Source organism: Caenorhabditis briggsae (genome assembly GCF_000004555.2).
Source record: "Caenorhabditis briggsae complete genome, chrV, whole genome shotgun sequence".
NCBI classification, from domain to species: domain Eukaryota; kingdom Metazoa; phylum Nematoda; class Chromadorea; order Rhabditida; family Rhabditidae; genus Caenorhabditis; species Caenorhabditis briggsae.
This window is the reverse complement of record NC_013488.2, coordinates 8,889,747-8,911,267: the sequence shown is the minus strand read 5'-3', so window position 1 is coordinate 8,911,267 and position 21,521 is coordinate 8,889,747. Positions and strand designations below refer to the sequence as shown.

Below are 21,521 nucleotides of genomic sequence, written 5' to 3'. Positions count from 1 at the left end.
TATGTATAAAAATATTGATTTACTTTTTTTGTCCACCTACATGTACCGAACAATCCAATGTACCCTTGGAACCAATGTACCCTAAGAACTCGATGTACCCTTTTTCGATGTACCCTTGGATACTGGGCCACGAAATCTCTTTGACTACATTTATCTCTTTGACTACACTTGTCTCTTTGACTACAAAGTCTCTTTGACTACACTTTTTTGTTTTATAGTACTTTTTGACTGAATTTATTGGAGTTTCCGATTTTTGTCTCAAATTGTAGGCTTAGGCTAAAACACCAGTTTTCCGGTAACCGTTTCAGCCTAAGCCTTTGATTTGTACAGAAAATAATAAAATTTTGGAAATCTCAGCAAAAAAAAGTGAGAATTTTGCTGATTTTCGCGAATTTCAGTACTTTTTTCACTGTGATGTATTTTTGGAATTGTCAGTTTTTTGTTTAAAATTATAGGCTTAGGCTCAAATTCTTCTTATATTCTGTGAGAACGCCCACAAAAACTGCAGAAAATTTTAAAATTTTAAAAAGTGTAGTCAAAGAGATAAATGTAGTCAAAGAGACTTTGTAGTCAAAGAGAATGTGGAGTCAAAGAGTAGGTGTAGTCAAAGAGTGGTGTAGTCAAAGAGTAATTGCCACAAGTGCAGTCATTGGAAAATAGAAGAGATTTAGAAAAAAAAGAAACGGCAAAGGTGAGACGGAAAGTATTGTCTCTCTTTTTATTGATTCGCAAAGGAAAAAATGAGTTTTCTTATGCTACCTTTGTACCATATAATGTGAGTTTTACCACTTGAATGACCAAAAAAAAACGAAAAAAACGAAAAAAGGTTTCAGTGAAAATTCGGAACAGGGCTCTAGTTCGGTTTCGGAATCTAGTATCAATTCTGATAATTTGAAAAAGGTATGTGAAAAAAGTGAAAATCGATAAATTAAGAACGAGCATTTTTTTTTCAGCCGTACCAACTTCTAGCCAAAAATCAATTTCCGAAAAAATGTGCAGTTTGCAGAGGATCTGCCATTGGTTATCATTATAGCGTAAGTAGGCTTATTCAGGTTAAATCAAAGAATACTGTATTCCAGGTTCCTTCCTGCAATGGTTGCAAAACTTTCTTCCGAAGAACAATTGTGAATGGGAAGCGATTTATCTGCATGAACTCGAAAAATTGTTTGGAAAGCGCTGAAACTGAAGGTATGCTTAGTTTTTCGTATTGTCACCATACTTAGAAACCAGGTCCAGGTCGGAGATTTTCAGGGCCCGGGTTTCCCATCTCTGAAAATTTGTTTGAAGTTCTAGAAATTGTTTAAAAAAGTTTTTGTGAAAAATATTATAAAATGACACTTCGACAAGCTTTTTTTTTGGCAGAAAACTATTTTTTTAATTGAAACCGGAATTTTTTTGAAAAAAAAAACTGAAAGAAAAATTACTGAAAAACTGAAAAAAAATTACTGAAAACCTGGTTCGAAAAAGGCGGGGCCGGACCTTGAAAATTTCGAAAAAAAAGCCGGACCCGGTCCGGCCCTTTAAAAATACGCTATTAACATTCAATGAACTTCTCAGAAGACACAAAACAAATGTGCAAGGCATGCAGATTTAAAAGATGCATTGAAGTTGGAATGGATCCAACAGCAATCAGAGCAGCGGTGAAAACAGAAGAAGGAAGATATTTACTGGATGAAATATCTAGACGACAGAGGAGTCGTAGTTCTGTGGTATGTTTAGAATTTAGGCCTTCATAAGTCATTTGAAAATTTTGAGGTGAAGTCAAACGAAGACTTTCTATCAAAAATCATAAAGCAGTTAACTTATTTGGAAAAGAAGTCTGACGAACTGCACTTCACTGCTATTCCGTTGGGATATGAAGATTTACGAACGCTCTCCGAAATTCTTCAATTTGGACCAGAATTTGACTCGTACAAAATTCAAAATCTCACACCTATTATAGACAAGTGAGTTCTAAATTTAATTTAGTTTGTAACCCAAATTTTTTATCATTTCAGAAAGCCGCAAGTTATATGTATGACATACATGCACAGTGCGCTTCTAGCAGCAGTGGAATCTTCCAAAACTTTTGGATTATACTCCAAAGTCAGCCATGAGACGAAAATGATTTTTGTGAAGCACGTGGCTTTAATTGGCTCAATTATGATGAGTGCCTCCTTCTCGATGCATCAAAAGAAGTCAGATGAATTGCTGTATCCTGATGGAAGTGTCTATGGAAAAACTGTTGGATGCATGCCATCAGATTGGGTTGCAGAGTATAAAAGACAATTACAAAAAACGCTGAGAGCATTTCTAAGAAATAATGTGGACCGTGTGGAATATATGCTTTTGAAAGCTATTCTGATGAGAAACGCAGGTGGGAAGATTCAAATTTACAATTTTGGGAGACTGAAGGAAATTGATTTCAGCTGTGGCAGGTCTTTCATCCAAGGATCGTGAAATAATTGAGGAAGAGAGGAATGTTTATGGTAAAGCACTTCTGGAATATAACATTCTTCAATATGGGATTCTCAATGGTCCAGCTCGTTTTGGTGCATTGATTGCTATCAATCCAATCATCGAAGCGCAATCGAAGATACAAAAAGATGTGTATGTAATGATAAAAGCTTCAAGTGACAAGAGAAATTGCTCTCATCCACCCCAATATCTGTTCGATGAAGTTATGGATTCTTAAAATTTGTTGATCTCCTCATAAAATGTATAATACTAAATCCCAAAATAAAATATTTCATGCAAGCCTGTTCCTCAAACAATCCCTTTTGGCTAATTAGATCAGTCCCTAAGACCCCCAATTCAGGTAAACGTGAAAATTCGCAGTTCAGCCGAAACTAGCACCAAAGATCACAAGCATTGAATACACAAAGATGGAAAAGAGACGCAGACGAAGCAAGCAGATTGTCTCTACTTCTGCATCTCTCTCGTTTCCATCAGCACACTACTGCACTTTTTATTTCGCAATTGCCCTAGTTAGAAGATTAAGTTCAGATTTGTAAAACTTCATAATCATATGTGTGAAGTGGGATAAGTATATTGATTGAGAATTAAACAAAATATTCCTAATTTTTTTGGTTTAGCAGACTTTGATTATAAAAATTTTACCGAGATCCTAAATCAAGACCATTCAGAAACCTTCTAGAACATTTGCAACATTTGTTTTCAAAATACTCATGGTCGTTGGTGTCATTTTGCGTTTTTGTTAATCCCTATTCGCGAATATTCTAAACTTTATGAAACATGAATACTTGTCACCTCTTCAAAAACTAGCTTCAATTATACTCTCATACTTAAAAACCAATTGTTTTATTTCAGAAAAAAAACATGACAACATTTGAAGATTTTGAACTTCCTTCCACTTCTTTCAATGGAATTAACTACAATGGGTTTGTGATTAAATAATCGAATCCCTTCTATTTCCATATCTTTCCAGGTACAATTCATCGTTCAAGACGCATGATTTCCCACATGAACAATCCATGATCCTTCCTGATCAAGAGCTTTATACTTCTCCACAACAAATCGAGATTTCTACTAGTCCCCCAGAGCTTTCTGTGAGTTTATTTGAAAACTTGAAATGTCTCACGAGATGTTTCGTTGAACTCTGCTTCGACCAACAAAACAAAACAAGCAGAACATTTTCTATTCTCTTGTTGAACTTGAAGCCAAATAATTGTTCTACGGCCTACATATAATAATAATAACAAAGAACAATTTGTACTTTTCAGTCTCCGTTCTCCGATGAAAAAGTTTACAAGAGTTTGCCAAGGAACAAGTGTCCATCGAAGTGTTTGGTCTGCCGAAATCCCGCGATCGGATACCACTATGACGTAAGGATAAGGAAAGATGAGCAATAACGTTTGAACTTTCTTTTAGGTACCATCCTGTAATGGATGTAAAACTTTTTTCCGTCGAACTATCATCACTGGACGGAAATTTGAATGCACAAAGAATAGGGTTTGTATGGAAGGGACAGAGCCAGTTGGTAAGTGTTCAAACTTTTTTTTTGGATCATTCAATACACAATTTTTAGATATGTCAAAGAGACTTTGTCGTGCTTGTCGATTTGCGAAATGTGTGGAAGTTGGAATGAATCCAATGGCAATCCAAGCAGAAGTGAAGACTGAAGAAGGAAAAGTTCTGAGAAGCGAAGTTTTGAGTCAAAGAGAATCTATGGGAGTGGTTTCATCTGTAAGTTTACAACTTTATGATCATTCGAAACAATTATTAATTTTTGCAGTTGATGGTAACAGAAGAAGATTTATTGAGTAGAATGATTGAGAAATTGACATTGGTGGAGAGTAAGATTGAACCATTACACCGTTCAGGAGTTCCACCCGGATATAGAGTGAGTTTTGAATCTTGTTTTAAAGGAGGCGAGACAGCAAAAATTTCGGGGGACAGTTCGGGGGACGAAATCGCGCCCCGCTTATATAGACCATCGGTCGTCAGGCGCCTTCGCGCCCCCGTAACTCAGCCGGTAGCGGCGCTGTACCCCTGAGCTGCCTGTCATGAGTTCAACCCCTCATGGGGGTTCTCTAGGAGAAATATCAAGAAAACTTTTTTTTGGTGTCTGGCCTCCTTTAATGATTTATGAAGGCTCTTATAGGACATTCGAAAGCTGGAAGAAATTTTGGACTCTAAACCAGTTTTTATTATTTCTGAAATTCCGAACTTGAAATTTTGCCCAATGCCTTGCCCGAAAGAAACTAAAGAAAAACCACAGTAAGTTCGTAGTTATCTCAACTTGAATTACAGTTCCTTGTATTTCAGCCTTCGTCGAAGATGCACAAACTATGTGCACAGCAGTTTCTTGGCATCAATCGAGTCTTCGAAAATGTTTGATTTCTCGTCGCAGATCAATCTGGAATCCAGAATGCTTCTGATGAAACATGCTACTGTTGTATGCTCCAATATGATGAATGCGTTCTTTTCAATGAATGAAATGAAATCAGATGTGCTCCTCCATCCCGATGGATCTATTAGTGGACCAATGCACAAGAAGGATAGAGAAACCAATACAATCTCTGACCATGTTAGAACACTTCAGAAGACGTTGATATCCTTCTTGAACAATAAAATCGATAAGATTGAATATCTATTATTCAAGGCAATAATGCTCTGTAACCCTGGTAAATTTCATTATTTTGCTCTTGTACATAATCAATCCATTTCTCTCTTTTCAGCTGTACCAGGACTATCCGTTATTGATCAGCAAATCATTGAAAAAGAACGAAATCAGTACGTGAAATCTCTCCTCAACTACTGTCTTCTCCAACATGGAAAACTACACGGACCAGCTCGATTCGGTGCGATTTTGGCACTTGCGCCAACTATTGAAAACCAGTCAAAACTGCAAAAAGATTTCCATGTTTATCTGAAAGCCCGACACTTTCAAAAACACAAAGAAATGGGACATACTGGCCGGAAATGCGTTAGTTCCATGTTCGATCAAGTTATGGAATCTTAATTCTTGTTATTTTGTCTCAACCGCTTTTTAATTTGTATATATTTTCTACCTCCTAAATACAGTGCGTTTCAATATTATACGTCCACTCTTGTTTTTGGCCGTAACTTGAGAACCGGTTGAGAATCAATCTAATTTTATTAAAATTGAATTCAGAGCAACAAATTACATCTAGAAAACCATTTTTGAGAAAAAATATTGAAAACTACTCGAGATACAGAGAAAAATCTGAAAATGTGACATTTGCAACCGTTTCAAAATTATACGTCCACTTCAAAGGTATGTCGATCTTGACCTTTGGCGGAGCCGGAAAAGCTTGAATTTAGTTTTGTTTTTTGCTGCCAATGTGAGAAACTTTTTTCATTATGCTTTTCCTTGTTTTTCTCCACTTTTCAACATGTCTCGTGGCCATTTGCTCACTGATGCTGAAAAAGCCTTCATCGACGCGTTCAAAACCTCTGGTTGGACCAACAGGGCTATCGCGAAACATCTAAATCGTTCCCACGATTGCATTAATCGTTTTGTATCGAACCGGACCCGCAACAATCAACCCAACAAGGCTGGACGTCCTCCAAAACTCAATTCAAGAGCCAAACGATCAATCGTTCGTGTGGCTTCAAACACCATGAAGTCTTGTAATGATATCAAAAAAGAGCTGAATCTTGGAGTGAGCAAGTGTACAATCTGGAGGGCTCTTAAGGATGATCCAAACATCAAAAGAGCAGTCATGCGCCCTGCTCCGAAGCTCACTGACAATCACAAAACTCGCCGTCTAGACTTCGCTCGAAAAAACATGGGAACCAACTGGGATAAGGTATTAAATTTAAAATTATCTATCCAAATTATCTTATATTTTACAGGTAATTTTTTCGGACGAGAAAAAATTCAATCTTGATGGACCCGACGGATTCAAATCGTACTGGCACGACTTGCGGAAGGATCCAGCCGTTTTTGCCAAAAGGAATTTCGGGGGAGGCAGTTTGATGGTATGGGGAGCATTTGCTTCGGCTGGATACTTGGAGCTCGCTTTCACCACTTGTCGAATGAACTCCACAGACTACCAAGACGTTCTCCAGAACCACCTTATCCCGTTTCGTCGTCGATTCAGTCGCCGCCAGTTCATTTTTCAGCAAGATAATGCTGCAATCCATGTCAGCCGCTCCACTTTGGACTGGTTCCAATCGAAAAACATCGATGTCTTGCCATGGCCAGCTTGCTCTCCAGATCTGAATCCGATGGAAAATGTTTGGGGCGAGCTGGTTCGTCGTCTTTACCGCCATGGAAAGAAGTATGCTAGTATTGGAGAGCTTCGGGATGCGCTGATTGCTGAGTGGAGTCTGCTGGAGCAGGAGTTCAAGACTAAGAGCACCCAATACATCCAAAACCTTATCAAATCGATGCCAAATCGTCTCTTCGATGTCATTGCTGGTAAAGGTTCATCCACAAAGTATTGAAATATTTTTTATTCTCTATTTTAGCATTGATTCTGAGAGTGGACGTATAATTTTGAAACGGTTGCAAATGTCACATTTTCAGATTTTTCTCTGTATCTCGAGTAGTTTTCAATATTTTTTCTCAAAAATGGTTTTCTAGATGTAATTTGTTGCTCTGAATTCAATTTTAATAAAATTAGATTGATATCTCAACCGGTTCTCAAGTTACGGCCAAAAAAAAGAGTGGACGTATAATATTGAAACGCACTGTATATTAAACATTTCATAATGTATTTATTAATCCATCTTCATATCTCAATAAATTTTATGTAGAGCTTTTTGTACAAGTACAACATAAATCCACCAAAATTGGCTCCAATGAAAATATTAGTTTTTTTTCTTCTATTGCAGTATCTAGACTGCCAATAAAGTGAAAGTTTATCTTTCCCTTAATATGTTTACACAGAATGATCAATAGGAGTCCACCGGTATTCATTTATCATCATAAATTTTTGAGGGACTCTAATTAAGAGTTCATATAACATGTTTGTTTACTGAATCTTTAGCAGTCTATCTATGGACGAAAAATGAGCAATCTAATTTTTCCGGTCAGCACCAATGGTGCTAGTATTCAAATACACAATTTGGTCAGACAGTTTGAAAACGTTCCAGTCCCAGTTTGGATAAACTACTAGAATCATGACGTCTTCTGAAAAAAATTTTTCTCTGTGATTTTTGACTGAAAATTTTGTTTTTTAATTTGATACAAACTTCACACATTCAATGTTTATTTTTACGATAAAAATTATTTGAAATCATGTTTCAGCCAACTTCCTGATTGTGAGTGAAACCATAAGTAATGGATTTTCTGGAATTTTTGGCTTCTCACGTATCAGTGGGCAGTTCAAACTTCAAAATGGAGCACAACACAGTAAGGACTAAATATTTCCACAAAACTGTTTTCTAGAAATGACCAAATGGAGGCCAAATTTACGCATACCCATTCATCTGACCATCATCTCAACCAACACATTTCGATCATTGTGACGTAGACAATAGGCTTACGATTTTCAATCAACAATCCCTCCCACACATGAAGTTGTTATAAATAAAAGTATCCGAGAGACAGTGTTTTTTCCATCTCTGCACAACTTTTCATTTGAGACAGAAACAGTACGGCAAAGAACAAATATCATAATATAGAGAGGCGGAAAAGATACGCCTCCCTCACCTGGTCGCCATTTTCACCATCGTTGTCAGTCATTCACTAAATCAATTCACAAGTTATTTTTCTAGTTCGTATAAATATGGACTCATCTTCGATTCTCAGGTATTTAATCAATTGTTCTCTTGAATTAAGTTCATTATCACAGGGGCTCTACCATAGATAGCGTCGAATTGTGTCTTACGGAACCGGAATTTGAAGGAGAACAACATAACATTTCTCGGGATGTGAAGTCAAAACCAAAAAGGAATAGACGATCGAAAACTTACAAAAATTTACCACAAAATCAATGTCCATCAGTATGTAAAATCTGTCGAAACCCGGCAATTGGTTATCATTATGAGGTGAGGTCTTTTTGGGGAAAATTTTTTTCTGTTCACTACTTTTTTTGTCATATTTTAGGAATAGTTGATTGCTAGAAACCTGTTTTAGAAAACCCGGTTATTTTATCGTTCCAAGGTACCTAGGGAGGACTTTTGTGTTACAATGGCACTTCCCATTTTTCTTTCATCAGGAATTTCTGTAAATTTTGTTATAATTTATGAATTTCACCAAAATTGAGCAAGTTTTTTTAAACGACAAATAAGAGTGTAAAAAAGAACTTCTGTGACATTTTGAAGTTTCCCGAGTATTTTTTTTTACTGAAAACGTACGGAATTTTCTAGTTCCAAAAACACCTTTAGAAGGGACCGTTCTATTACAAGGGGATCTTCTGTTGATTGCAGGATTAAAGAAAAGATTGTTGAATTCATGTTTTATTGGGAAAGTCTTGTCTTTTAGGTACCATCTTGTAATGGATGTAAAACGTTCTTCCGTCGGACCATTGTAACTGGACGGAAATTCAAATGTCCTAAGATTGGCAATTGTTTCGAAGGAGCAGACGTCATTGGTGAGTTCAATAAGAGTCTTACGAAAAATTAGAACGATCCGATTATTTGCCTTTTTGATTTTCGAATTTTTGATTGTTTCATCTTTGTAGACACATCGAAACGAGTGTGTCGAGCATGTCGATTTGAGAAATGTATACAGGCTGGAATGAATCCACTGGCAATTCAAGCCGAAGCGAAAACTGAGGAGGGTCATGAACTCAAAAAGATAATAGCTCAGAAAATGCTCAATGGTGAAAAGTTTGACAGTATAACTGTATTCTTCAATGTAGAAGACAAATTGAATCAAGTAGTTAAAAAGCTAACCTCAATCGAAGCAAAGTTGGAAGGTGTACATAACAATGGCATGCCAATGGGATTCACGGATATTAGAGATTTGAGTACTGTCGTTTCATCGAAAGTGATTTATAATAATGTAGATATTCCGTCGATGAGTTATGCACCTGTGAAAATTTCTAAAAATACTGGACTGTGAGTTCTTTTAACAGAAGATTAAACCTTGATATCATTCTGAAAACGTTTAGACCAAAAAGACGTAGTCGAAACTTTGTCCACTCAAGTTGCTTGGCGTCAATTGAATACTCGAAGGCGTTTGATTTCACCAGTGCAATTGACCTCTCCAGTAAGGTGCGAATACTGATCTGAATCGTTTCTGATTTAGGATCGGGATCAGATTCATCTTTGAGATTATGACATAGGACACACTAATTTTGTGTCTTCTAATGAAAAACAAGTTCAGATAACTCTGCTTCAACACACTGCTTTATCCTGTGCCAACCTTACAAATGCATTTATTACTTTTTCGAAACTGAAATCAGACACTCTTTTGTATCCAGATGGAAGTATTTATGGACCACCGAAAAGAAAGAAGGGGCCACTGATTGAAAAACAGAGATCGTTTTTACAAAAGACATTAGTTGCTTTTATGTCGAATAATGTGGATCGAACCGAATATATGCTACTCAAAGCAATAGTCCTTTGTAACCCTGGTAAGAGAAAAAACCTAATTCAGCATCCAAAAAAGCAAGTTTTCAGCAGTAACTGACATTCTAAAAGAGGATACAAAACCTATCCAAGAGAACGTGAAGTGTATGCTCAATGCCTATTCCGTTACTGTCTACTTCAACATGGGACACTGAACGGTCCTGGCAGATTTTCGTTGCTTCTTGCCATATGCAATGTTCTCGAAAACCAACAAAAATACCAGAAGGATTACTATTTGTACATTAAAGTTATTCACAGTCAAAAACACAAGGATCCAGAAGTTTTGAAGAAGAAATGTATCAGTGTTGTGTATGATCAGATAATGGACCCGTGAATAGTTATGAGCAAATAAAAGTGATCATGTTTTTAGTTGTTGTTGTGAAAATTGAAACAATATCATGTGATAAACATGCGAATATAAAATTATACAACTGGGAGCGTGCTCTCGTTGGTTTTTGTTTCAATGGTTTCTCGGGAAGCAGAGCAGAAACTTCAAAACAAGTCATATAAGTTTGTGACTACTAGATATCTGCCTAGGATTTCTAGCAAACTATTCTACATCTGTTTTTGAGCAGTGCAAAGCTTGAATTTCCGTGAAACCTATAATATAGTGCGTTTCAATATTATACGTCCACTCTTGTTTTTGGCCGTAACTTGAGAACCGGTTGAGATATCAATCTAATTTTATTAAAATTAAATTCAGAGCAACAAATTACATCTAGAAAACCATTTTTGAGAAAAAATATTGAAAACTACTCGAGATACAGAGAAAAATCTGAAAATGTGACATTTGCAACCGTTTCAAAATTATACGTCCACTTCAAAGGTATGTCGATCTTGACCTTTGGCGGAGCCGGAAAAGCTTGAATTTAGTTTTGTTTTTTGCTGCCAATGTGAGAAACTTTTTTCATTATGCTTTTCCTTGTTTTTCTCCACTTTTCAACATGTCTCGTGGCCATTTGCTCACTGATGCTGAAAAAGCCTTCATCGACGCGTTCAAAACCTCTGGTTGGACCAACAGGGCTATCGCGAAACATCTAAATCGTTCCCACGATTGCATTAATCGTTTTGTATCGAACCGGACCCGCAACAATCAACCCAACAAGGCTGGACGTCCTCCAAAACTCAATTCAAGAGCCAAACGATCAATCGTTCGTGTGGCTTCAAACACCATGAAGTCTTGTAATGATATCAAAAAAGAGCTGAATCTTGGAGTGAGCAAGTGTACAATCTGGAGGGCTCTTAAGGATGATCCAAACATCAAAAGAGCAGTCATGCGCCCTGCTCCGAAGCTCACTGACAATCACAAAACTCGCCGTCTAGACTTCGCTCGAAAAAACATGGGAACCAACTGGGATAAGGTATTAAATTTAAAATTATCTATCCAAATTATCTTATATTTTACAGGTAATTTTTTCGGACGAGAAAAAATTCAATCTTGATGGACCCGACGGATTCAAATCGTACTGGCACGACTTGCGGAAGGATCCAGCCGTTTTTGCCAAAAGGAATTTCGGGGGAGGCAGTTTGATGGTATGGGGAGCATTTGCTTCGGCTGGATACTTGGAGCTCGCTTTCACCACTTGTCGAATGAACTCCACAGACTACCAAGACGTTCTCCAGAACCACCTTATCCCGTTTCGTCGTCGATTCAGTCGCCGCCAGTTCATTTTTCAGCAAGATAATGCTGCAATCCATGTCAGCCGCTCCACTTTGGACTGGTTCCAATCGAAAAACATCGATGTCTTGCCATGGCCAGCTTGCTCTCCAGATCTGAATCCGATGGAAAATGTTTGGGGCGAGCTGGTTCGTCGTCTTTACCGCCATGGAAAGAAGTATGCTAGTATTGGAGAGCTTCGGGATGCGCTGATTGCTGAGTGGAGTCTGCTGGAGCAGGAGTTCAAGACTAAGAGCACCCAATACATCCAAAACCTTATCAAATCGATGCCAAATCGTCTCTTCGATGTCATTGCTGGTAAAGGTTCATCCACAAAGTATTGAAATATTTTTTATTCTCTATTTTAGCATTGATTCTGAGAGTGGACGTATAATTTTGAAACGGTTGCAAATGTCACATTTTCAGATTTTTCTCTGTATCTCGAGTAGTTTTCAATATTTTTTCTCAAAAATGGTTTTCTAGATGTAATTTGTTGCTCTGAATTTAATTTTAATAAAATTAGATTGATATCTCAACCGGTTCTCAAGTTACGGCCAAAAACAAGAGTGGACGTATAATATTGAAACGCACTGTAGAAGAGACACGCACTGTCAAGTTTGTGCTCAATTATCTGAATTCTATGCAATGTACAAAATATATGTTAACTGACGAAACACTTATAATAATATGATTAACAATTTATCCGTTGACCATTTTCAAAAATCTTGAGCAGGAAGCGAGAAAAGTTGGCTCAATGTTGAAATTTAGGGTGCCCTTCTATTTTTCTGTTTCGCGGTAACAAAAAAAACGTTTGAATGCTTTTGTGGATCAGTTTTCAATCGAAACATTTCCATAGCATTCAGAATCGAGCATTTTCAAAGAATCAAATCCAAAAAATAAAATGTTCAAAGATTTTTTACGCATTTCAATTCGCAGCCCAGCTGAATAGAAGATCGATTTTTTCCCAATTTTCGCAAAAATGTACCACCAATTCGATTTTGCAAATCCTGGGCAAAATTTAAAACTTATTTTATTTGGCTCAATATTTTAAAGTTACTTTGCCTATTATTTCTATTTTTTACATTTTTTCTTTCCAAGTCTGTCTTAAATAACAATAAGTCTCATTTTCAGATTTTCAGAATTCGACACCAAAAAATTAAAACTGTAAGGAACGAGATAACATAACGTTTCTTGTTAGAATCTCTCTGAAAACGATTATTCCCTGTTCTAGACCGTAAAACCTGTAAGGGCTTTTCAACTTTTAACTTTGAGACGAATTTTCTAGGTTCCTGTCAAAGGTATAAAAAAGTTGTCAACTGATAAATTGTTCATCATAATACCAAAAGTATTTTGTCTGTCGACACATTTTTGATATGTTGCATAGAAATTGAGATAATTGAGTTCAAACTTAAGCCCCTTCTTTTACAGGTTTTACGGTAATCCTAAAATTTTCAAGCAGAACCACAAGGTTACGCAGAAACCAGTCTGTTTCTTGATTCACATCACTTCCCATCCTATTGAACTTGAACACTTTTTGGTATTCGACTGATCTTTCGTGTGGTTTTCTATCTCTATGTATGTACTACATAATTGAACCCGTACCAACAGAAAATTGATTTATTTACTCCAAGTTCAGCTGTATTAGTTTATGCAACGGATCTAACGCCGACGCGATGTATGTCTGCCTGCCGCGCGAGAGCTTCGTACTGAGTGCAGAAATACATCGCGGTCAGAAAATATTCGCTCCCGTTTTTCCTTTCTCTACTTTTTCCACCATTTATACACAAAAGCAACGTGGTTGTATAGGGTGATGGAGGAAAACGAGAGAACTGGAGACGCAGTCAAATAGCAGACTCCAAAGAAACAAAGATGCGCTGATCGGTGGTGTCGCCCAGTCATTCAGTTCTTCTTCTTCTCTCGTTTTTCTCTGATGGTTTCACCGATATAATTATTACCTTTCTCGTTGTCCTTATTTGCACTTCCTACTCAACTTTTCGGAAATAGGAAGGATCAAAATATGCTTCCCGACATCATAAGTGTTCCGTCTACCAGCGTAAAGTGAGTTGAACCTATTTAATGTTTGCATAGAAAGAAAATCAATATTCATGTGATGTATGATATCATGTTTCTTGTTCCTTTTTCAGATGTCTCTCTTCTGAAGTACTGCTTCCTGAAGACGTGGGAGAATGTGAAGAGTTGGAATATAAAGTGAGTTCGGCTTCATTCACTGTCTCGAAACCTGGAACTTTGATTTCAAATGTTCTTGTTTACTTGGATTTCTGGTTTTCAACCAAAAACTTCTAGAATATTGACCATTGTTTTTGTCATCTGATTTGCTAGTAATTATTTTTTCATTGTTTTTAAAACCAATAATATTGAATTTTGTAATTCCAGATAACGAAAACCCAGAAGCCAATGATGAATCGAGGAGCATGTCCATCGATGTGCAAAGTCTGTAGACATCCAGCTACTGGATATCATTATGATGTTCCATCCTGTAACGGATGTAAAACATTTTTTCGGCGGTCAATTCTGGATGGAAGAAAATATACATGTCTGAAAATGAAAAAGTGTTTGAGTGGAAATGAACCAGTGGGTATGTGTCTTTTCGAGAAATTCTCAAAAGAGATCTTGTTTCCAGATTTGACCAAAAGAATGTGTAGATCTTGCCGATTTGAACAGTGTGTGGAGGCTGGAATGAATCCGTCAGCGATTCAAGCAGATGTAAAAAGTTCAGACGGCGAGATTTTGAAAAATGAGATTATGCGAAAACAGAAAGGGTCGGTGGATGGTTTGAGCACTCCACATGTATGAGCTAACTATAAGAAGTTTTGAATACGTTACTATAAGATTTTGTTTCAGGTACTTTTAAGTTTCGAGGATAAAGTCAACGAGATAATTGAGAAATTGACATCGATGGAAGTGAAAATTGAACCGCTGTATACGGAAGGATTGCCACCCGGATACAAAGTGAGTTTTGATTTCTTTTTTCCAAATTATCTTCAAAATTTCAAATATTCCTTTTTCGAAACTTATGTGTTAAGATTTTTAAAATATTTGAAAAAAGAAATCATCAATATTTTAACGTACATTCATAATTTCAGGATAATCGAAAACTAGAAGACGTGATAAATTCCCCAATGATACTCCGATACGACGAAATTCCAAACCTAGAATACTGCCCTGTTATAGACGAATCCACCGGACAGTGAGTCTTTTAAATTTGTAATTATCTGACAATTCCTAACTTTCCAGAATCAAAAGCAGTGGTGCATGTTATATTCACTGTTGTTATCTTGCCAGTATCGAATATTCCAAAATGTTCGATTTCGTGAATAAAATTGATGCGGCCAATAAAATAATACTTGTTAAACATGCTACCGTGATGTGTGCGGATATTATGACTTCATTCTTCTCCTATGACCGACTGAAATCCGACAAACTGATTCATCCAAACGGACTGTTCGCAGGTCCACCTAGACCGAGGTGAACTTTGAATTTGTTTTAACAGTTCTTTAGAAAAATTTTGTTTTAGGTACGGTGAAGTTGGAGCTAAACATCAAGCTGGCATGCAGAGAACATTGGTTACTGTACTCCGAAATGAACTTAACAGAGTCGAATACTTGCTTCTCAAGGCAATAGTTCTGTGCAATCCAGGTAAACTTTGAACTTGACGAAACCCAATATTCTTTACTATTAGTAAAGTCTTTACGTCACCACCCACACATAAAAATTTTTATTATTTTCAGCGGTTTCCGGTTTAACGGAAACGGTTCAAGAAGTTATCGGAAAAGAAAGAGAGCAATACGTTCGAACACTTTTGACATACTGTCTTCTAAATTATGGATCTGTTCATGGCCCATCTCGATTCTCAGCTCTTCTTGCAATTATGTCAGTTCTCGAATCACAACAAAGGAATGCGAAAGATTTTCATTTATTAGCAAAAGCCACCGTTTTGAAAGATTTAGTACGGTATACCCGTGTTAGTCAGCTGTATGAGCAGATTATGGAATCTTGAATGTCGTGTTAAAAGAAAAAAAAGAAACAAACAACAATTCTGGGTAGTCGAAAACTTTATAATAATACTGTTATGTTTTTGGTTGTGATTGATTATTTACATTTACAAAAAAAGAAAATCAAATTGTGAATTGTTGCTTCTAGCGGGTATTCGTAAATAAATTATTGTTTCAAAAGATGTGTTGGGATTTTTCTAGAAGCATTCAAACACATACACATCTACACATAATAAAACTTGGAGTTTCTTCTGCACATAATAATCTGAGCAATTTGTCATTTTACAATCGAAATCCGTTATCCGCAATCAGTTTCACCGCATCATAAAGGCAATCGGCAGTCAGGTCCGGAGTGACTGGCAACTTTTCAAAATCTGGTCTCCATTTGCCGGTTCTGACCTGAATTCCCCGCATTCCACATGCTTGAGCACCACCCACGTCCGACATCAAATCATCGCCAACCATCACAATCTGAAATTTTTATTAAATTGAAAATTTTGTCAAAAATAGGATTGGACTTTGTACTGATAGTGAGTTATTGGGTCTTGTTGAGCAAGAATCGTTAAGCAAGAACTTAATTGAAAAATCGTTCAGGTTTTTAAAATCAAATTTATATATCTATTTTTCAGATAACAGTTTCTGTACTCTGAATGGAAAAAAACTGTACTACAAAGTAGACATGTAAACTGATCTGGAATATAATAGCATACTCTTTAATGCATATTTGCAACGGACGGAGCTTGGTTTTATTTCAGACTTTTCCAGGTCCGGCCCGAGTTTTCAGAATTTATTTTTCCTCTCTTTCCGAAAAAAAACTTCGAGGTCAATAGGAAAAAACAAAAGAATTATGAGTCGAATGATTAGCTTGCCAAGAACGGGGTGTAAATTTTTTTTAAATTTTGTTTTTTCACAAAAAATTTCGAAAATTACAAAAGTTTTCAACTCTGGAACACCTGGTTCCAGACCCTGAATAATCTCAGCCCGGCCTGGCCCGTGGGCCGAGCCCTAACTTCTCAGGTACGAAAAAAGCGAGAGCTAAAAAATGAGAATAGAAACCAACCTCTTCTGGCTTCATTCCCAACGCATTAATCCCTTGTTCGAAATAGAAACGACTCGGTTTTCCAATGTTCAAAACTTCGCAATTAGTGGAGAACTTGAGAGCCGCTGCGAATGCTCCGACATCAATGCACGGCCCATCAACCCGTTGAAAGAATTTTCTAGAGAGAAAAAAGAGACAGGTTTTTAAAAAGAAACCGGAAAGCAATTATTACCCGTTGCCCATTGTTATGAGAAGAGGTTTCGGCATGTCGATGAGAACTCGAAATGCTCGATTGATGCGCTCGAATGAGAATCCTTCCTCGACTTCTCCCATCACCACACAATTCGGAGAAGAAGTGTCGATTCCATCAAAATATTGGAGAACATCTTGAGAAAGAAAGAAGGATCATTCAGAGAGACACAAAAAATGAAGTAGTACCTTCTCTGACGAAAAGATGTGGACGAAGTTTGTTCTCTCGGCAATATTGAGCAACGACTGGAGCCGGAGTGATAACGTCTTCTTCGCGGATACTGAAAGTAGAGGAATACCGTTAGGTTAGAATCCGTCTATTGTTCCAAGATTCCTTTGGAGGGCTTTTCTATTTTTCCAGTCGTTTTTTCGAAACATTTGGCGAATTTTCTCTCAAAATTCATTAAAATCTATTTAAAGCAAAATTAGGTAAGTTTTCCAGAAAAAAGTGTTTCAACTTCTATTAAAAGGGCCTTTCTAATACAAGTTTCACGGTAATTGGAAAAGGACCTGAAAAAATGACTTACTTGATACCAAGTCTCTGCAGTCTCCTGGCTACGTTTCTGTTCGAGTTTCCTTTAGCATTGGATAGAAATTTGACATTTGAGTGTTTGTACAAGCTGAAATGGCTCTTTTCATATTTTTATTAAACTTTTTTTTGAAAATTCGAGACTACAGTAACTTTTTTAAAAATACCGTAATCCGCCTTTCAATATTAACAGTTCCAAAATTGTGAATTTGCGAACACTGTGTAAAAACTCACAAGTCGACAGCCTCTGCTGACTTGGCAATAGCTACACCGTCGGATTTATAGATACTGTTGTATAAAACTCCCGTTATGTCGAGCAGGAACCCATTGACCGCTCTCCCATTGGACATTCCCTTACCACTCTGAAACCAAATCGATTTTAGAAAAAAGAACGGAAGAAGGAAAAGGAAAAATGATTAATAAAAAGTTGGCAAGACGGAAACAACAGGGAAAACAAAAACAGAAAAAGATAGAATGAATCTTGAGATGGCTGCTGAAAAAAAGGGGGAAAGAAGGGGAAGAAGAAGGGTCTCTCTGCGGTGCAATATGGGCAAAAGGGTCCGTTTAGATGTTCTCCTCTTCCTTCTTGCCAGCACTGCATGTGTCCAGTACGCCTTCTTCTTCTTCTTCGCTCCGCTCTTCCCACCCTCTTCCCTCTCTTCCTTTGTCTCACTATCTCATCTCTTCACTCATGTCCAGCTGCCCCCCCCCCTCCCTTTCGGACCTTCTATGTTGCTCATCTAGGTGCGTTTGGACAAGTTCCAAACTATATACAATTTAACACTAATTAGCCATAAGATTTTTGGGAAAGATATATTATCTGATGAGATTAACGCGCGATAGTATGAAGTCACATTTTTATCGTAGCTCGTATATCATCGTATCGCTTTGATCTATTCATAAAGACTTGCTGGTTTTAAAGATTTCGCAACTGATGAAATAGGAGCTCAGAATCTCGCTCGAAAAGATCAAATCTTGATATGACGAATTTAAGACGCCTATTAACAAAAGAAGGAATTCAATTATGAAAATGTCTTCAAAATAAAGAAGGAAAAACTGGAGATTGAGAATAGCATAACTAACATTTCCCGCACACCAAAATCTTCATAGATAACACTGAATCTGAATTCCTTTAGACCTATTCTATCCAGAATCTCGAAAAAGACATGAATCCAAAAAATGACCTAGAACGCCAACGTGTTCAAAATGTGCAGTCACGCGCGCAATTCTTGTGTTCTTTTAGGTGTGAATTACGCAAACACAAAGACGGCAGATTGCGGGTTGTCGGACAATAATGATGAATTACGATCGGGAAGAAGAGGGGGAGAGGAAGGGGACACTGGGGTCGATCTACTGTGATATGTGGTAGCACTCTAATGAGAAGAAGCGTGTCAGCTAGAAAGTTGTTTTAGCGCGGCGTGATAATTATTCTTGTGTATTTCAATATACTACACTGAAATGGTGTTTTCTAGTTCACAATTTATTTTTGTCCATTCGCCTAAAATTTGGTCACGCCACCTTCTCATTAGAGCACATCCGCATACCACAGCAGTTTGAACCCTGTGAGGATGGGGAGAGGGAAAAATTACAATAATTAAAAGAAAACTGAATACAAGAAAAATAAAAAGAAGAGATTAAAGCTAGACTGTTGTGTGGAGAGCGGAGTTGGTTCCGGATATTTTGGGAAGCTGGAAAAAGCGAAAGTGTGTCACGTGGACAGTGCTGGAAAGTAAAAATTTTCTAATTCAAGGGCAGCAGGTTGGTGGTCTAGAGGGAGGACAACTTGTTGTTCCTTTAAAAAAAAGAACTACAGTAACCCTAAAAAATTTCAATTTCATAATCTATGGTTCTAGTGCGTTCTTTTCAGTTCGATTCTTATGGTTCAAAAGACAAGGACGCCGTATATCTGATCCTAAAAATAATATGAACATTTAAACCGTGATAGATTTTTTTAAAAACTGGGAATCTTTCAGGGATGATATAATTTTTTCGATTTTATCGAGAAGCATTGAGAGGTTTTGATTGGGAAAAGTAGAGATTAACTATCAAAGCCATGAGGAATTCAATCATGTTGGAGAAGCATGGGAGAGACCCCAATAAACTAAAACAAAACATACAGTATATATTTTTAGGTCAAAGTTCTCTAAAAGTTTTCAAAATGTTCGGAAATCCCTAATTGCAATTTTCAGAATCCTACTTATACAATCCAAAATATTTGTCAGTCTACAAAAACAACGACGTCATCCATAATCGTCTACCCTCTTTTCGAACCGATCGGACATCACCTACATTTAATTCGTCTTCCTTCTCCTTCTCCTCCTATCGTCTTCTTCTACTTCTTCTTCTGGTTCCTGTCCGCCAGCCCTCCATGACTATCTTCTCACTTTTCTCACCTCGGTTTATGCCTTCTCATTTCTCTATTTACATTTGTGATTGGTGCGCCCCAATAAATATATTTTTCCCTTAAACTTTCAAACTCCTTATCGATTTAATCCAAATGTACTATACTTTTTCAGAGAGATTATATGGGTGAGGTGAATGTGACGGGTAATGGATTTTTTGTGCATTCAGAATGCGCGAAGCTACAGGCTGTCACTTTTCGAGTCTGGAGTTTTTTCCCGGACATTTTTATGGTTGCAATTTTACAAGCTTCTAAATAGTTTGCACTCCACTGATAAGTGAACAAAAACGAGGCGCGTGTTTCCAGATAGTTTAGTAATCATTTTTCTTGAAGAAGAAGTCACGAATTCCAGTTGACAAGGCAACTTTTCGTATGTCAGGGATCCATGGTTTCCAAAGTTTTGCATGAAGTTTGGAGTATTTTGTGAAATTCTATCTTTTAATTTTCAGTTTTGGCATTCGAAATTCTTTGAGTAATTTTGTCAAATTTACCCTACCATAAACCTGTAATAGAAGAGCGCCCCAACTTTTAACTTTGAGCCAGATTTTCTTGGTTCCTGCCAAAGATATGAAAAAGTTGTCAACTGATAAATTGTTCATCATAACATCAGAAGTATTTTGTCAGTTGACACATTTTTTATATCTTTCACAGAAAATAAGATTTATGAGATAAAAGTTGACAGTGTGAGGGTCCTTCTATTACAGGTTTTACGGTAATCCTTTTGTGGAATCTGTGAATTCAAAATTTTCAGAATTACTCCGGGCTGAATGATTTCATTTTTTAATCCATCTTTTATCATTTGTCTTATTTTTTCTAAATAGTTTCGATTTCTCCCTCATTGTCCCAATTTGTAGTTGAACTACTTGCAAGGTTACAATTTAGCCGTAACATTTTTTGCATGACTGTCCGAATAGTAGCCTCCTTCTCCCACTTCCTCACTTTTTCTTTTTTCCGTTTTCCGGACATGTCATAAATATTTGCCTCTATCACTCAATTGATTAATCGGTACACGACCGAAGACAAATACAAAGAATGCGAAACTTGTGGAAATAGGCGAAAATAGTAGTTGACTATATGTACATGACTTGGAATAGACGCATCAAAACCGCCCCCAGTGAAAGTACATGCCCGCCCCGAGGAGGACACACTATTCATTTTATATTATTCTATCGATTTGTCTTTTTTCAATCCTCTCATACAACCTTCTCCGTTCGTTTTGGTTCTGAATACCGTTTTTCTGTCCGTCCCAGTCGGTACATTCTCAACCAATTTACCCCGCACAAACCCTGATTTTTGCTTCGCTACGTGGTTAGCACATAATGAGATAAGAGAACAAGGTTGTATAAATGTTTCGCATCTATTACTGCCTCCTTTTTTTCTTCAGCTCCTCCCATTCAACCACCTCCACAGTTTCAGTGACCTTTTTGAAAACTGTATATATCAATATTGAATTCTATATAACGATCTAATTTAATATCAGAATAAGTGTGACTGTTTTTTGTGGTCTCTATTGTTCTAATTTATCTTGTAGGTCATGATGTGACCTTTTTTGTTTTGGTTAAAGTATCGCATAACCTGTTCTAGAAGGGCCGGCCCATTGCTCCGAAATGCCCCCGGAAAGCCCTTCTATTACAGGGGACTTT

General features: G+C 37.1%; 7 protein-coding genes across 7 annotated transcripts; 6 read left to right on the top strand and 1 right to left on the bottom strand.

The window, feature by feature from the left end:
- Positions 1-740: 740 nt before the first annotated feature.
- Cbr-nhr-209 lies at positions 741-2,674 on the top strand (the record flags this gene model as incomplete). Its single annotated transcript, XM_045237443.1, has 7 exons — positions 741-775; positions 834-900; positions 954-1,188; positions 1,558-1,709; positions 1,756-1,946; positions 1,998-2,356; positions 2,409-2,674. 7 exons carry the CDS (start codon positions 741-743, stop codon positions 2,672-2,674), a joined length of 1,305 nt encoding a protein of 434 aa, XP_045097764.1.
- Positions 2,675-3,318: 644 nt separating this feature from the next.
- On the top strand, positions 3,319-5,464 carry Cbr-nhr-154 (the record flags this gene model as incomplete). The annotated part of the gene is made up of 9 exons (XM_002636622.1): positions 3,319-3,380; positions 3,428-3,548; positions 3,723-3,824; positions 3,871-3,979; positions 4,028-4,185; positions 4,235-4,342; positions 4,604-4,719; positions 4,768-5,126; positions 5,181-5,464. The coding sequence occupies 9 exons, from the start codon at positions 3,319-3,321 to the stop codon at positions 5,462-5,464; spliced, it is 1,419 nt and encodes a 472-aa protein (XP_002636668.1).
- A 394-nt stretch (positions 5,465-5,858) lies between these two features.
- CBG27041 lies at positions 5,859-6,915 on the top strand (the record flags this gene model as incomplete). The annotated part of the gene is made up of 2 exons (XM_045237442.1): positions 5,859-6,071; positions 6,322-6,915. 2 exons carry the CDS (start codon positions 5,859-5,861, stop codon positions 6,913-6,915), a joined length of 807 nt encoding a protein of 268 aa, XP_045100592.1.
- Positions 6,916-7,512: 597 nt separating this feature from the next.
- On the top strand, positions 7,513-10,324 carry Cbr-nhr-153 (the record flags this gene model as incomplete). Its single annotated transcript, XM_045237441.1, has 7 exons — positions 7,513-7,515; positions 8,353-8,463; positions 8,900-9,008; positions 9,099-9,477; positions 9,531-9,633; positions 9,746-10,043; positions 10,086-10,324. The coding sequence occupies 7 exons, from the start codon at positions 7,513-7,515 to the stop codon at positions 10,322-10,324; spliced, it is 1,242 nt and encodes a 413-aa protein (XP_045097763.1).
- A 610-nt stretch (positions 10,325-10,934) lies between these two features.
- CBG27040 lies at positions 10,935-11,991 on the top strand (the record flags this gene model as incomplete). Its single annotated transcript, XM_045237440.1, has 2 exons — positions 10,935-11,147; positions 11,398-11,991. The coding sequence occupies 2 exons, from the start codon at positions 10,935-10,937 to the stop codon at positions 11,989-11,991; spliced, it is 807 nt and encodes a 268-aa protein (XP_045100591.1).
- Positions 11,992-13,664: 1,673 nt separating this feature from the next.
- On the top strand, positions 13,665-15,665 carry Cbr-nhr-136 (the record flags this gene model as incomplete). Its single annotated transcript, XM_045237439.1, has 8 exons — positions 13,665-13,705; positions 13,792-13,855; positions 14,042-14,455; positions 14,510-14,617; positions 14,752-14,855; positions 14,903-15,133; positions 15,183-15,304; positions 15,397-15,665. 8 exons carry the CDS (start codon positions 13,665-13,667, stop codon positions 15,663-15,665), a joined length of 1,353 nt encoding a protein of 450 aa, XP_045097762.1.
- A 277-nt stretch (positions 15,666-15,942) lies between these two features.
- CBG23384 lies at positions 15,943-17,827 on the bottom strand (the record flags this gene model as incomplete). Its single annotated transcript, XM_002636625.1, has 6 exons — positions 15,943-16,131; positions 16,721-16,877; positions 16,932-17,085; positions 17,138-17,229; positions 17,476-17,568; positions 17,712-17,827. The coding sequence occupies 6 exons, from the start codon at positions 17,825-17,827 to the stop codon at positions 15,943-15,945; spliced, it is 801 nt and encodes a 266-aa protein (XP_002636671.1).
- Between the last annotated feature and the right edge of the window lie 3,694 nt (positions 17,828-21,521).